Genomic DNA, 17,509 nt, shown 5'->3' on the forward strand with positions numbered 1-17,509 from the left:
TCAAAGAGTTCATTCTTTTGCATGTGTTTTAAAATGCACTTTTTTTACCCTGATGGGTGACAGTGCCCTTTAATTTTAAAGAAATACTGACAAGCAGAACCAACTTCAGGGCAGCCTGCCCTGAAATGTCTCCTTAAAAATAAGAAACACTCTGTTTTTTTATGTACTGTTGGTTGCAGCAAAATTGAAATAATATAAATATGAAGATGATGCACTGGCAGACTTTTTCCTAGTTTTTGTGTTCAAATCATGGTCTTCTCTTTGTTTAACTGTCAACATTTGGTCCAGCTGCGCTCTTACAGAACGTGATAGGAGCTTTGCAATTAGATAACATGGAAGTATTTCCAGCCTCTTCCATATAAAATGGGGATAATGCATGTTGTCTTCAAGTTCTTGGTGTGGGTTGTTGCTGTCTGTCCACCACTTTATTAAACCAGGAATGTTGCTGAAAGAAGTGGTCTGGCTCCAGTCCTGGTTGATTCATTTTGTCCCCAGTGTTGAGCATCTTTTATATCTCAATGGTGAAGTGGATTAGGGAATTCAGCTAGATAAACAAAAGGCCAACAAAAAAGTTATTTTTAATGTATCAGAGGATTTACCCTTAAGTTGCCAGTATCTTGGACGACCACTGATCTCCTGGAAGAAAAGTGATGCTTCTGGAGGGACTTGGGTACCACTTTGATGAGGGGTTCAGTGCTGAGAACAGGGGTTGGAGAGATTCGTAGGCATGAGAGCCCAGTGCACAGCAAAGCCCTCCTGTCATCACAGGATTGCTCTTCTTTCATGTGTGAGGAGCTATTGATGGACATCTTGAGACCATGAGTCTCAGTACTGTGTACCTGGATTGTTTATTATTACTTAGAGTAGCACTGCTTATGGTATGGTAGTTATACTACTGTTTTTTGTGGAACATAAAAAAGGTAACATCTGTGAAGGACTTTAGATACTGCGGTGTTCAGTGGCCCAGCATCTGGGCTAAAGTTAGTGCAGTAGCACTTCAAAGATTTAGAGAGTAGAAGTATCTGCATGGTTTTGAAGTGGATATGCTGTCTGGGGAGAGCATGAGGTCCAGTTGCTACTTCAACCAATGTTCAGGTGAACTGTGTGGATTGCCAGTGGTAAAGAGATGAATTTTCTGGTCTTGGCATTTTGCAGTGTCGCTGAGTTGAGGGTGGTTACCTCAAGGATGTTAAGGCCAGGTTGAAGCTACTGAAGGCAGGATCTGAATATGATTTTCTGTATGTGTGGGATATGGAGATATAGCTGGATGGCAACGTTACCTTCATCCCAAGGGACAGCCAGTGGTGACTGGCACCTTTGACTCACTAAGGAGAGAATGATTGTCCTCAGCATTTCCTGCCTTGAGCACCTGTGTTCTCAGAAACTTATTTTCTGGATCTTGGTTTTGGGTGTCTGATTGTCCCTACACATTGCGTAGCAAGCCTGTGCTTTGTCCAGGGCTGTTCCTGGGAGAACCTAACCTGTTGCCCCACTTTTTGTCATCCAAGGCTTTGTGCTGGGAGTTGGGGAAAACCCATTTTCTCCTAGGATTTGTGCTGCCCAGTAAGCTACATGTCATTTAAACCAAACTGTTCAAAAGAGATCCAGTACTTGCTGGAAATATTAAGTCATATTTGTCAAAAACATAACTGTTATACACTGCCTGTGTTTTCTGTATCATGTGTATTTTTCTCTGTGTTCTTGAGGAATGATACAATATGTTTAGTCTCTGTGCAAAGCATCAGAACTGAATAGTCTCATATCCTTTTTTATAACTGTCCTATGCAATTTTATTTTCATGAAGTAATACTCTTTGCTGTTCCACAGAGCAGGAAGGTCATATTTTCTAGAAGTATTGTTCATATTTTACAAAATCCTTCTTCCTGATAAAACTTTCTTCTTCATTTCACAGTTCCCTCAAAATATTTAGCATTTTATTAATATTTTAATTCTTATATTAGTGTGTATTTTTATGTATGAACAGAGCAAATGTGTTTCTAGGTGTTAGAAGATTTCAGATTTTCAGTACATATTAATCATTTTTGAATGAGAAAAAAAAGGGAGTGACAATATTAATCTTTCATTTGCTTCAGCCTGACACAAAGCCTTAATTTGCTGAGGTCATTAGAGACAAAGAATTTGGGTCTGTTTTTCTAAAAATCTTGAAGTTACTAGCTGTCTATAGCTTTCTTAAAAAGATTTTTAGAGTTGGTGTTTGTTCATGTATGCAGTCATGCCCAGAAAAATTACACTCCTTGCTTCCCTTGACGAACAGTCACCAAGACATGTGTCCTTCCAGTGCCTGCTGCACGATCCAAGTGGAGCACTGAGGAGAGAGAATATAAAATAGAGATCGCAGTAATATCAACCTACTGAGACCACGACTTCTCTAGTGGAAAATGAAATTTTGCAGATACCTGGCTTTATTTCCAGTTGCATGGTTTCATACCCAAAATTATCCTGTTGCTGGGATATTCCTTAGCTAGGTGGCTGAACCTGCCATTAATTACAAGCAGCTGGAGTCTGCTAGTATGGTCACCTGCCTGCCAACAGCAGTGAGTAATATGTGAAGGTGATTTCCTCTCTAAAGCATTGCCAGGTTAAGGTAATAATCTGAATACTTAAAATTTTGATGCCTCTCACACTAGCTTATTTTTGTAGCTAAAACTCACTTTTGTTGTAGCACTAAATGTCTGTTAAACTCTTAGTGGTACATTCTAATGAAATCAAACTTCTGTGGAATGGTTTCTTTAAGGTTTTGAAGTGTAGTTTCATCTTAAGAAAGCCATGAGCCTGGGCACACTGATGCTGGGACACATTACCTTCCTATTTTTTTGTTTGTTTGTTTATTGTGGTTTTAAATACAAGTCTTTGAAATCTTCTAAACAATTCTTATTTCACACACAAAAAAAATCAACAACCAACCAACAGGAAAAGGACTTTTTCAAGGAGAATAATTTTATTCTTAAAAACATGACAGTTTCACTTTATTCTGACAAATCCTTGCTAGAGGATTTGTTATTAGTTTCAGTTTCCATTGATGTATTTTGTGACTATTAAGTGAAATGTCCAACACAAAAATTTTGGAATCCATTACTTCTTCTATATTTAGAAGCAAAATCCTTAGCAAAGTACTTTAGAAGTAAAGTACTGCATGTTGTTAAGCAGTCTTTACTTATCTCTGTAACCAGTCAACAAAATTGAATTTCTAGCACTGTAGTAATTTTAATGAATTACTTCTCAAATGCTGTGAAATACAGTTCCTCAATTAATGTCCTTAAAAGTTAGAAGGATTCTCTGGCTTATCTATAACATGCTTTGTTTTTTCAAGTAAGATAATACAGCAATTTAAAACTATTTCAACTATTCAAAACAAAGATCTGGGTGGGATCTAACTTACCATGTGTGAATAGTCCTGCACAGGAACCTGCCTGTGTTTTCTGTATCATGAACTGGAAAATGTGGATTCCTGGAAAAACTCCCAGAAAGAAATCCAATAGAACTGTTATATTCTCCTGACTTAAATATGAAGATGATATTATTATTTTTATTAAGCACATTGCAAAATTTGTTGACACTACAGAGTTTTAATTTAATTTAATTTATGGATTAAAAAATTTTACAGGAGTTACAGTCTAAAAATATGGGCTTCCAGCTGTCTTATGTTAAGCTAAGTTGTTTAGCAACGTATCAAAACATTTCCACAAAATGATTACTGTATTTTTTAATTAATCCCATAGGTAGTTTTTGCAAATGGTTTTGTACTATAAATGATTACAATAAGGCATTAAACCATATGTAGTGAGCAAAATTCCCCCCATGTATTATTCTTACCCTTCAAGTTATATTTTAATACTACTGATAGGATGCCTTACAGAGGGGTGTGTACTTGATCAGGGTTCTATTTAGTATTGATTCCTGAGGAAGCATTTCACATAGTCTTCCTTTCTCAGGAAAAAAGCTAATGCTGATTTCCTGAGTTCTGCACAGTCCATGCTTTTCTGTCTGTTAGAAGTGGCCAAAGGAGAGGTATAGGAAAGCATTGCTAAAACCACTGTAATGCTTTCTTTCAGGAATTACAGCAGAAGTCATAGTTGTAGCCTCATTTGATGAACTGCACAAACGAGCTCAGGAGGCCAAGGGGAAGATTGTCGTCTACAATGAACCTTTCATCAGTTATGGTGAAACTGTGCACTACAGGTCACAGGGAGCAGTGGAAGCTGCTAAAGTTGGAGCAGTGGCATCCCTCATTAGGTCTATTGCTTCTTTTTCTATTCACAGGTAAGCGTTTTTCTCTTTTCTTCCTTCAATTCACATTTCAATGTTAGCTGACATGAGATTTCTGGGCAGGAATTTTTGTTCTCCATGACTTAAACAATGCCAGTTATGAGTGGGTGTTTGGTTTTGAAACTATTGGCTTCACAATAGCTCTTTTCCCCTGTGCTTTGTCATTCTTTCAGAATGTTTTCTTTTTTTTTTTTTTTTGTTCTTGATCCAAGTTTTGTATAATATTTGTTTTAAAGAACTTTCTACATGTTCAAGGCTGCCATAAATATTCTGAGAAGAACCAAAACCAAATGTCTCTGGTGACAACAGGCTATCAGTGAACTTTTGTGTGTTTGACTAGAATATACATGTACAGTTCTCAACATATTGTTAATTTTCCTAGCATAAGGCTGACTTGTACTAGATGAAGGATTAGTCTGCTTTGAACATAATTTAGAACACTTTAGCATCAGGGTTTGTAATTCTCACACTGCTTTTTAAGCAAGGTATGTGGAAATAAAGATTTTTTTTAAATGTAAATATATTTTAATTTCTTAGTACATTATTTGTTTATCACTGTAGTGTTATGTTACTAAAATGATATATTTTCGTTTTCTGGTTGGTAACAGAATTCCTTTTTTATCTGGGAGTTGTTTCTAACTCTGAAAGCCTACACTTAAAATGCTCTTTTTCGCTTATCTATTGTGAAAAAGACTAGTTGAGGCATAGAGAGGAAATGGAGAAGGGTTCAGCAGTATAGTGGAAGGCTGACAGATGCACACTGTCCTTTAACACAGTATTTCTAAAATCTTAAACTGTTATCAGTGACCTTAATGTCTGCAGTGATCTTTGTGTAGGAGCCTGCTGGCTGTGATGGGAGCTCTGATCAGGCAGGCCCAGGCAGCAGAGCTGGACTGAGGACTGGATCAGGACAGACCCATCTTCCTGCCCAGCATCCTGTGCCTGAGCTGCAGCCTGAGCAGGACTGGCAGGGCATAAGTGATGCCAGGCACAAAGCTTGACTGCTTGAACTGTAGAGCTCTGCTAATAAAATCATCTACATAAGACAATATGAAAGCTATCCAGTTTATACGAGAGAGGTGCTATATTTTTTAACACTCTTTCTTTGGCAAGTGCATGTTTAGAGCAATAAAATTGTTTATTCCTCCCCCTAGTTGCCCGCCCAGTAACTCTTTACCCACAGAGTCATTGGCAGTAGCTAACCTGTCCCTGAATGTGTGCCACAACATAACCTGGACTTGTGTTCTGTTTAGGTAACACCATGGCTTCTTTTTGATCTCTGCTCCTAGGTTTTCTTTCTCAGAAGTCTGGGCTGGTAGGTGGAAAGCATTATAAAGCTTTGGGTCTTTCTTGAGGCTGGAACTGGGAAGTGATTTGGAGGCATTTGGAGGCATGCTTGAATCCACTTCTTCAGAGAGAACATGAGCGGTCACATGTCAGCAATATGAGAAGTGTGCAAGCTTCTCCATCTCTAATGCTTCAGAGAGTCAGAAAAGTCAGCGAAGCAGACTAACTGTATTGGAACACATGCAGAGAACAGTTCTGCTGCCTCTGTAGTTGCTTGGTAGCATTTTTATATGCTTGTCCTGGTTTCAGCTGGGATAGAGTTCATTTTCTACTTAGCAGCTGGTACAGTGCTCTGGTTTGGATTCAGCATGAGAAAAACATTGATAACACACTGATGTTTTGGTTGTTGCTAAGCAGTGTTTACCCTAAGTCGAGGATTTCCAGTGTCTCATGCTCTGTGAATGAGGAGCTGCACAAGAAGCTGTGACAGATCACAGCTAGGACAACTGACCTACACTGACCAAAGGGATATCCCACACCACAGGATGTCATGTTCAAGTGTAAAAATGTGGGGGGGAGGGAGGAGGAGAGCTTGGTCAGAAGGGACCAACCACGTCTTGGGAATAGGCTGGGTATCGGTCAGAGGGTGGTGAGCAATTGCATTATGCATCACTTGTTCTTCTTGGATTTACTTATTTGCTGTTGTTAGGGTTTTTTTTTGTAATTAAAATCACATTTTTTATTATAATATTTCACTCTGATTTTTTCCATACTGTTTAACTGTTCTTAACAGTCCTCAACCCATGAATTTTTATATTTCTTTTTCTGAGTTTTCTTCCCATCACACTCAGGGAAATAATGAGCGAACAACTGCATGGTACTTAGTTGCCAGCTGGGGTTGAACCATGGAAATGCTTCACATTCCCCTAAAGAAATCAAAATTACCTGTTAAAAATGCTTTCTGAAATATGAAGAACTGGAATTCAGATACTATCCAAACTGTTACTAGTGTATTTGTGTTCAGCAAATGTAATGTTTACAATGTAATTTCTAATACTTGGAATTTTCTAATAAAGCTCGTAATAATTAGAACAGATAGTGGAATGTGTTTCAGAAACAGTTTTACAAAACAAAATATATGGTTTTGAAATGGCCTTAGCTGGTATAATCAAAGAATATTGTAATCTCTAATGTGTTGATTTTCTGAAACACAGATGATCTGTGTCCTGTCTGTAGTTACGGTGCTATGCAGAATTGTTCAGTTGAAAGTTACTGTATATTCTGTTTGCCACCGTATTTATGGAAGTGCATTTAGTATGGAATGAAAAGCATAGAGGTGAGGAATAGACGTGGAGATTGAAGGAACTGGCATTACAGCTATTTGAAAACTGAATGGAAGTAGATGCCAAATGCATCTTTATTTAGAAGTATTGAATCCTTAATTGATACTGGGAGCAGAGGTGTCATTCCCAAAGTAATTTCAAATGTAGATGCTGCCACAAGGCATTTTTTTACAGTGTACTTTCTGTACTCTCTTCATTTACCTCCACTTAAGGTGTTTTTTTTTTGTATGGAATGTATTGGTTAATGTATTTTTTCCTATAATACAGAAGGTACTCAGGTCCAGTCTCTCCCTTTGATTACTCAGTGATGACTAGATCTATTTCTCTCATTTTTAACAAATAGGTATTGCTGTAGACAGGATGGATTTTCTTGTCTCCATGCATTCTCCTATGTTTTCTTCTAATCATCAGTGGAGTGTCTCCTTGTCTATCCTAGCAGTGTGGTGTGCTGGATGGACTATGTGCTGGATGTGGTGCTTCTTGCCTGTCTGTATCTGGGGCACTCTTTGTTGAAGTCACTTGCCATTTTAATTGATTGGTGGGAAATACTGCCTTGCTGCAGGGAGTATTGTGTTAGAAGGGTGAGAGATGAAAGGTAAAAAGCTAATAAAAAGTTTCTAAATGCTGTGAAAGTAAATCTTGCATTCTTGCAGTTTGTATGCTGCTGCATTGTTAACCAGAGCCTTTACTTCTTTAGCCTGTGTGTTTACATGTTCACTGGTAATACGAATAAATGATAATGGGATTGTGGAGTTTTCCAAAATATCCTAGAAACATCTTAGAAGAAAGTATCCTCCTTCTCACACTGCACTATCCCAGTTTCAGGTAAATGAAAGGTGTAATTTCACAATTTTTCCTAAGCTATTATCAAGTTTGGTGGATGGGGTTTTTTGTTTCATTTCTTTATTTAAGGAGTTTTGTTTGTTTGTTTGTTTGTTTGTTTTTCAAAATTTTCAACCCCCTTCAACAGTTTGCTGGAACAATTGCAAATCAACTTTGTGGTGTGACTTCTAAGTGATCTTGCAATATGAGTAATATTGATAGGTTAAAACTAGGTCCCGTCATTAACATCCTAGGCTTATTAGGGCTCATTATTAAAGATTACTTACAAGGAGGAATTGGTGAAATCACAACATGAGTTAAATCACTGTTCTTTTGCTGGTAACTTGATGGCTGTTACTTGTTCCAGAAATGGCAAGTGGCTGCTACATTGTCAAGTCAAAAGTATAAAGGGAATCTTTGACGTGGGGACAGTTTATTTTGCTTTAAGGTGTGGTAGTATAACTGTGGAGTAATGAAACACCCTGGACACTCAAGCATCCCAATTCTTAATAAGGGCAGGAAGAGATGAATGTCATTATACTCAGGAAAACTTATTGATGTGTTTGTACAAGGAGTCATGACACTCACTGGTGGCAGTATTTGCTGTTGAGATCCAAGGAATTTAATAATTCATTTTGAACAACACTGCCAAGTGAATAAGAAATAAAATTAGCAACCATGTCTTCCTTGACCTATGAAGAGATGACAGTAGTTACATGGTATTGCAATGTTATGTGGCTTTTGTGTCTCTTGGCATTGTCTGCCTCTTGTGTTAGATGATTGTCTTGGGTTTTTTATTTCTCTTCTATTTATTGATAGCATGCAAGAATGTTTTTTTTTAATGTAGGAGAAGGTAACTATAATTAATAGGTAATTGGTATAAGGGACACTCTCCACTAGACCAAGTTGCCCAAAGCCACATCCAACCTGGCCTTGCACACTGCCAGGGATGGGGCATTCACAGCTTTTATGGGCAACCTGTTTCAGTGCCTCAGCACCATCACAGTGGAGGATTTGTTCCTAATATCTAAACCTATTCTCTTAATTTTTTTTTTTTGCAGAAAAGACTTGGTGAAATGCCAGTGTCCATAAAGGAGGCAGAGGAGTCCTGCAACTTTAATCTAATAAAGGGAGAGAGTCCACTAGACCATTCCCCCATGGGGTGTCTCTTGAGATTTTGGAGGACACAGCCTCCTTTTATCCTAAACTCCCAACCACCTGTTGCCCTCTTCCTTTCCACACTGATGAAGGTACAGCCTATCCAAACCACCCTACCACATATTCGCCCAAAAACATGTATCGTTATTTTCCCCTAAAGGCTGGAAGGATGTGTGGATTTTGCAGATCCATCAGAAGTTCAGACCATCTGGGCTCTGTAGTGGATTTGTGTGGGCTCATTTCTCCTATTACTCTAAAGTTTATTATCTGGGTTCTGTAACCAGCTTGGTGGGTTAATTTTCATAGAGAAATTAAGACCCATTTCTAAGACATTAACACCCATTTCTCCTAGAGATCGACACAGCCATTCTGGTTGCTCCTTTCAGACCTAGTAATTCCTGAATATATTAACATCCTATTTCTGCTATCATTAGTGAAGACCCACATCCACTGAGTGTTTTGTGAAGACATCAGCACCCATTTTTTATACCAGTTTGAAGCCATTCCCCCTTGTCCTACCACTACAGACCCTTGTAAAAAGTCTCTCCATCTTTCTTGTAGGCTTATTTTCCCAGTAACAATTTTCTGAAGCACTGGCAATTTTAGTGGTGAAATATTTAAACATGGGTTTTAGGAGTTAAGGGTAACAGAACTATTTTTAATGAACCTTCTCAAATAACATGTATTATTGTAATAATTCAATGATATCTATAATATTTGGCCTTCTGTAGAAATCTGGGTACTTTTTTTTTCTGCTTTAATAACTTAACTTTGCTGAGATTAATGATACATACCTTTACTGTAGTGTAAAACCAACTAATGGGTGTTCCCAGTTCATAGTGGATGTTTTTACAGTGAAAATACTCAGTTTACAAGGTGTGGTTGAAGTTGAGCAGTAATCTGGATGATCAGTCCCATGCTACAACAGGCAGTGTTACTGAAGAAATAGTGATGACAAAATTATTTTCTGCTACAATAGGCTTGCTTTTTCAAAGCAGTTGTTCTGTTCATTAAATAATCAAAGTGAAAGAAGATGAGAAAAGTGAAGTGTTTAGCTGTAAGGCTCCTGAAAGTATTTGACTGTAATGAACTAAGCTGTAAGTCTTTGGTTTTTTTTTTTGGTTTTTTTTTTATTTCCTAGCTGTAAATTTTTGAAACATTTTGTAAATGAAAAGGTTTCCTTAAGCTATTGCAGTATTTATTCTGCAGTGAATGTACTCTTATGAATCTAAAACTTTTAGTAAATCCTTCTGTTCTTCAAGAACCACAGATTAGATTCTAGTTAAGTTTTACAGCACTATGCATATTGTCTTGTGGCCCTTAGAGATATGAATTGGTGGTGTGCTGTGAGATTTGCTCTGCACTTAGAGGCTTTCCCTCCAGGATGTCTGTAAATTTTGTTGACTGACAATTTGTTAATTTTTACTTTGCTTCCTATGTTCCCTTCAGGCCAACATGCCAGACTGAATTCTGCAGTGCAGTCTTCGTGCTCACTTTTGGGCAAAGCCTAGGTGCCAATAAGATACTTTAGTAAATCCTTCTGTGCTTCAAGAACCACAGATTAGATAATGTCATAACACTGTATCTTGTGATAATAACTCCTTTAAGTAGTCATTAGAAGAAATGTAGCCTATGTTTTAGGAGGTGATTGTATTATCCAATGGGTTCTTGCTATTTGCACAGCGATTAGGGAATCAAATTTCAGATAACTTCATAAATAGTGAGAAATCTGTAGATGTTTCTTCAATCCCAATCTCTCTTCGGTTTTTACCAAACGTTTTCCTCTTTTTGCTTTGAACTGCACAACTGGGCTTTGGTTTTTTGTTTCCAGTAGATGTGGCCTGATGTAACATCTGTGATCTCTGTGTAATTTCATACAACTGGCATATTTGTTTTCTTACAAAGTCACTAAAATGGTGATGAGACTAACAAGTGCTTTCTCTACCTCCTCCTAGTTTTGACTTCTCCTGTTCAGGAATATGTAATTGTGAAGAGTTTCATCCATTTAGTGTCTAGTCATACATGCAATCTCCTGTAACTTGGTAGAGGTAAGGGCTAGTAAAATCTCTTTTGATAGAATCTGTTAGCTGAAAAGATGCTCTGAGGATAACAGCTCAATTGAAATCCTGGCTGCCTCACCAATAACTTCCCAAGGCAAACCTTTAGCAATGTAGTATTCCACTGGCTTTTTTTTCTTCTGTTCTGGACTTTCATAACATTACTGAGTCATACATTAAGTTGGGGGCTGGATGGCTACCCATATCACAGTTAACAGTTTGAGTACCATAAGCACCCACTGATTAGGTTTGGTAGTATTCTGAGGTTACTAAGTTTCATTCCACCTTTGCATTACTGGTTCATGTATATAAAGATGTTCAGTGTATAAAACTTCCAAGTTTTGGCTTTCATGTCTATAAGGAGTTACAACTGTGCTTGTTGTGGGTTGAGCATCAGGAACTTCAGCCATTTCCCATGATTTCCTGTTTCTCCCTAATCAGCTCCATCTTTCTTGAGTGCTGCCAACCTTTTCTGAGTCTGTATGAGTTGTGGTGCCCATGAAAACCTGTTAGTAAGCTCAGAACACTCTGACATGATTATAATGTCTTGATCTATCAATTCAGGTTTGTTTTAATGTCCTTCCAATAGCTGGTTTTCTTGATTACAGCAACAAGGATGGCACTAGTCTGCGGTGACCATATTTGTGGAGGATTGAAGGAAAACCTGACAACACAAACGTAGATAAAGATTACAGAGAGGGATCCAACTAATACAGTACCAGTGAATGTGTTTCTCACTATGTGTATTTATTTTCAGCTGCTGATAAGATCTGAGAAGTATGTGGGCTGTTATTTTGTTTCTCTGTAATTCTCCATGTTTCTTCTGTAAAACTGCAGTAACTGTGGACTTTATCTGGAGTGTTCATGTCCAGAACGCATGCACATTTGGCCCTGGACAACTGGAAAAGATTAAATAGTTCCAGAATGTTTGTGCCAGAATGCTACAGAATTGGTGTTAGGGGTGCCCTAGCCTAATATTCTCTTTTTTCATTTAAAAAAAAAAAAAAATCCTCTGTTTCTTCACGTATTCTAGGATAACATTCAAGGTACACAACACCTCACTTTTTAAATTTTAGTCCAGACAATGCTGAAACAGTTTGTACAGAGGTCTATTATATAGATTCACCTGCCTATCCAATTTTATTTTTTTCATGTCTTTTTCCATTTTCTTTCATGGTTTCCAGTTCCTATTTCCCACCAAGTATTGTTTCTACTTCCTGTATTACTCAAGATACTTTTCCTGAATTCTTAATTTGATGATGTTACTAATATTTATCTACATACTGCAAAACCATTTCAATGGTTATATATATATATATATATATATATATATGTCTTATTTAATAACATCTTGTATCTGCTCTAAAGCCCCTGAAGTACTCTTTCACTCTTTTACTCTTTTCAGGATTTACTGCTGATTTCCAAAAGTGAACACAGATTTTCACAGGGACTTTGGCTGGATTTGTATGCATGTATACAACATAAATTCTTACTTTGATGTATAGCTTTTTTACTTATGTAAAGCAAACAAGCAAGAACCAAATACAGGTGCCAATTTTAAAATATATTTGATTGCTAGTCAACTGTTAACACAGTTAATCTCTCTGGTCAACACCCCAGGCATGCAGAGGATTTGGAAATGTTAATTCCTTATTTTGTTTTGCCTTGTTTGCTTAAACATGTGATCAGATGTGCATGGTTTATTCCAACATATTATGATTTCTCTTTACAAGAATGCTTGCACTGTTTTTCAGAGGGCAGGTGGCCTCTTCTTTCTGCTATTTCTTCCACTTCCCACAGTCTTACTTGTGGCTTGTCCATATGGTAGGGTATTTCTGTGTTCTTTCATTAGATGTTCTCTTCCTATAGGATGGCTTCACCCTGCTGTTATCTTTACTGCAGTGTATGTCATACATTTAAGTATGATTAGCTAGACCTATTTGTGTGATTAAAGCCTTTGTTTACAGCACACAAATTTTAACTTGTGTTTTTAAGAGGTCAGAGGCAATTGTTCCACAGCTGTTGTTTAGAATTGTTTTCAATATGTAGACTGGTGTTGATGGGCAACAGTAATAATGGGTTCTTCCCTGTAGAAGCAATGTCTTGTGCCTCAGAAGTATAACCATTTCAATTACTTTAATCCTTTTCTCCAGATTTGTTTTCCCCTTCAAATCCAATCAGTCACCTGTTATTGTGTCCATCTTGCTGCATCAAATACTAATGCTTTTGTATTGCCTCCAGGGTACAGCTAAATGGTGGAAATCCTTCTCCATTTGGTTTATTAAATGAGAGGTGCCAGCTCCTGTCTCTGCTCTGCCAGTGATGCCAGCTTTGATTACTTGCCTGTTGTCCACTCCTTTAGGCATCTTATGCTTTCTCTCCTTTTGTTTCTGTATTTAGGATGATGGTACAAACCTAAAGCTGTAGCTTTCTCTCTTTCAACTTTGCTTTTTAAATCTGGCTTTTGTTTGGTATTTATACATTGTTTCCTTTAGCTGGTTAGGTGAGTAGTCTGCAACTTCTGCTAAACTGTTTCACTTTGCCTTTATTTCCTGGTCACTATCCCAGTACTTCTGCCTTGTCTGTCTAATGTGAATACTGCAAATACCCTGTGAAACAGAGAGGGGTTTTCTTTTATCTGCTTCTGTTAATTACTATTATTATTAAGCAGGATTAAGCTTTGACTGCATTTCATGGCTTTTTAATCCATTGTGAATGTAAAAGAACTTTTCTTCCAAGAATAAAGTACAGAAAGGAACCACATCATTTCTGACATATTCCTATTTGGATTTCTTAATGTTAATTTGCTTGTGACTGTGAAGCACACAAAAACACCTCAACAAGAAATATTGAAACCACATACTGTTTAGCTCTGAAAAATCCAGATTGATTCTAAACATTTGTGCACTGAAGAACAAAAGGATACTTTTGTCGGAAGAGGAAGAGTAATCAAGTGAATCAATTAAGCCCAGGCGTCCTGAGGTTCCATTCATCACTCTGCCTTGTGCCCTGTGGTATCTTGAGCAGGTCACAGTGTTATCTCTCTTTCCTTTATAAACAATATTAATATTTCTTGAATGTTAATTTATGATAGCATCTGTACACCGTTTACAGTAAAGAGGACAACAATAAAAGTCAACTCTTCTAAACTGTGTTTAAGTAGTCAGTAGTAGATTCTGCAACAATTTGCACGTGCCAAAACCAAGTAACAGTTGTATTACCACGTCACAGTGGGTGACCACTGCTGATAAATAATCCATTGTATAACCATGGGGGTTTTTATGAGGTTGATTGTTGAATTGTGGTAGATTGAGATTCAGATCTGTAGGAAGGCTCTGGCAGGAGGTGAATGACAGAGAATACAGTTCATTATGTAGGAATATCATTATTTTCAAATGTAAACATTTAAAAATATTTTGTTGCCTGTAATTCAAAGGAATTGAGTTCAATTCAGTATTAACTCACCAGGAGAGAGTTAAACCCACTGAAAAGAGCATGAAGGAGCTGGAATTTAAAAAAAGTAAAAGGCTTTTTCTTAATAACAGTTTCATATCCTCAAGGACAACATGAACTTTAGAAATCAGGTTCTGGGATTCAAATGTGATTTTGCCAGAAATCTGAGTTTTGGAAAGAGTGAATTCCCAGGAGAGGTGTAAGGAAGTTTTAGTTGTTCTTCTGCAATCTATATATTGCCTGCACCTCCTCAGGAAGCAGTTTGTGATCCTTCTTTGAGGACAGTTTGTGTCTCCCTCTGAGTTATCTCTATCTGCAGTCTCTGTAGAAGGAAGGAACAATTTTTCAGAGCTCCCAGTTTGGAGTTTTGAGAAGGTTGCAGTTGCTGTTGGGGGGACACGAGTGAGAGAAATTATGTGAAGGGACCAGGCAACTTGAGTACATACTCTGTATCTCCATAAAGGGCATTAGAGGAATGAATGTTTATGCTCAAGCTCAAAGACCTTGAGAAGGGACTCAGCACTCTCCACGTGCAGCCAGAGTCCTGGGCAGTCAAATTCATCTGAGAGACCATCCAAGGCCATAACTCCACAAAACTACGGGGACTTTTTTTTCCCCTTCTTCTTTTACTTAGTCTATAATGCTGACAATCTAGGAAAACAGAAATGGTGTGCTGCAGTGTCTGAGACAATGCTAACATTTCAGTCTCATCAGAAATGCAATGTGAATAGACAGACCCATGAGAAAACTTTAGCAGAGCTACTTGGAATAACAAGTGCAGCTGCAGCTCATGTTTTTAGAAGTGTAACTGTTTTTCAGTGTCTAAAATTAGGTTTCAGTCATGCAAATCTTTGTATGGTACTTCTGAGTGACAATTGGTGATGTATTCCTTTAACCCTTCCCATACAGAGTGGTATTTTTTATTACTTCAGCATTCTGACTTTATTTAAGGGACTGGCTTAACACTTAGTGAAAGGATGCCAGAATCCAGGCAATTGAAATAAGATGACAGGGAACTGGAGAACAAAATTGGAAAGCATTAAACTTGTAGGTGATTTTCCATGTCCATGGAAATTTCCTGAGAAAGGAAAGGAGAGTTTCATTCACTCCTCTAGGATCTCCCTCATAAGGTATCTGAAGCCTTTAGTTTTATTTAGTTTTAGTTCAGATATGTTTGGGGCAGAAATTTTAGCTACAAATGCGTTATTATTTCCACCTCCACATGAGTTTTCCAGGCCATTACAAAAGCTAACAGGGGGCAGAGCTTGTGGTCTGGATAGTCCAACTGGCATGGTTTCATAAGGATGGTCCTAGACAAGTCTATTTCCCCCAGATGTTTGACAAATCATGAACTTCCAAGGAGAAGTTGTTTTAGCAGCATTTTTGCAGCAAAGCTGCTAAACAGTTTCATAGCTCTGGCAGTGAGACATGCTACCCTGTGATTTGCAGTGTATCCTGGGTCACATCAACCATCAACTGTTCATTGCAGGTGAAGAGTTCTGCGGTTAGATCAGCAATCAAGCTGTCGTGGTTTAACACGGAAAAAGAATTTGGATGTAGACCAGTTGAAGGTGGACACGCCTCTGAGAACACAGAGGGGTTAAAAGCAGAATTCCCAGGAGAACTCGCTCTCTTTGGTTCCGGTCAGCGTGCAGTGCAGCCTCTCCCATGCCCGGCCGTGGCTGGGTGGGGAGGGGAAGGCCCATGGCCTGGCTGAGGTAGGCCCAAGGGTGGAGGGACTGGAACCCCCTGCAGATGGAAGGGTGGAGAAATCTGGGATGTCTCCGTTCCCTCCCCCAAGAGTCTCTTGGCAGCGGTGGCTTGTCAGCAATTTCACTGCAGGGAAGGAGAAGAGCCAGGGGGCCGCAAGGTGGCCAGCTGCTTTGTGGGAGCCGGAGCCTGGGCAGAGAGTCAACCAGGGAGTCAGGACTTTTAACCCTTCCTTGAGAAATGAAAGATTTGTGAATTTCTTTTTCCCCTCCTTGGTTTGAAAAGAGAGGAAGAGGGACACCTTGGACCCTGGGATGTTAGAAGAAGAAATTCTAGATGGGAGGGGGACAAGAAGTGGCTTTTGGCTGGACTTTTTCCTTGGTAGCTACCGACTGAATCAATCTTCTCCTCCAAGAGAGACTGTATTTTAGGAGGATGCCAGTGAGTCAAGAGACCTGCTTCAGCTGGGAAAAGACAGAAGTGGAGTGAACAGAGAAAAATTAGGGGGTTTGTGGTGGTGCCCCCTGTCCTCAAAGAAGGAGAAGAGAAGATCTCTGTTCTTGGACTCTCGGCCCCAGGGGGAAAATGGGAAAATGGGGGGGACTGTGGTCCCAAAAAATGAAAAAAACTGAACTGTTGTTTTCTCCCCTCTTGGTAGGACATCTTTGAAAGGGAAAATCCTAAAAGCAGTCTGTCCATCCATGCATTGGTGGTGAGAGCACTGTGCATGGAACAGAGAAGGGTCACCATGGCAAACTTTTTTTTCTCCAGGCGGTGCCATGTGTGACATGGAAACACAGGATGTGAAGCTGTGTTTCTTGGGGGGTCTGTGACACAGGAGAGTCTGTCTCCCTCAATGGACTAAGTATTGCTTCTCTGGAGAGTGGAAACCTGATTGGGGTCCAGATTGTGTCTCACTGTGGTTTGTTGGAGTTGGGGGGTGGGAGGAGGAATGCTTCGCAAGGTTTTAATTTTGATATTTGTGTGGGTTTTTTTTCCTTTTTCCTTCCTTTCTTTCTTTTATAGTAGTAGCTTAATAAAGTTTTTTTTCCCCCTGTTATTAAGCTTGGACCTGCTTTGCTCTGTTCTCGATTCCATTTCACAGAATTCATTTGATAGATTGCATTTTCATGGGGGCACTGGCATTGTGCCAGTGTCAAACCATGACACAAGCACTGTCCTTAAAACAGGAGTTTTGTTAATACTGGTATTATTCAGTGTGTGGGCTACATCACAAGATTCAGCTGCAGGCCAGTGAAACTTTATCTTCATGTAGATGAAATTATTAAAAGCCCACTTTGAGAGCTGGGTGTACAAAAGCTTTGTAAACTGCAGGTGATCTTTGGGCTGCACTTACAAAACAATTGTTTTTGATAAATAATTATGAATTAG

General features: G+C 38.6%; 1 protein-coding gene across 3 annotated transcripts in view; it reads left to right on the top strand.

The window, feature by feature from the left end:
* Positions 1 to 17,509, top strand: part of CPQ (carboxypeptidase Q) — a 146,929-nt gene that overhangs the window by 23,622 nt on the left and 105,798 nt on the right. For all 3 annotated transcript variants that reach the window (XM_077782816.2, XM_085572363.1, XM_085572364.1), the window contains exon 3: positions 4,074 to 4,281. In XM_077782816.2, coding sequence (XP_077638942.2) covers positions 4,074 to 4,281 — 208 coding nt within the window. The remainder of the gene's footprint in view (positions 1 to 4,073; positions 4,282 to 17,509) is intronic.

Source organism: Lonchura striata, chromosome 2 (assembly GCF_050655825.1).
Source record: "Lonchura striata isolate lonStrDom1 chromosome 2, ASM5065582v1, whole genome shotgun sequence".
Lineage (NCBI taxonomy): Eukaryota > Metazoa > Chordata > Aves > Passeriformes > Estrildidae > Lonchura > Lonchura striata.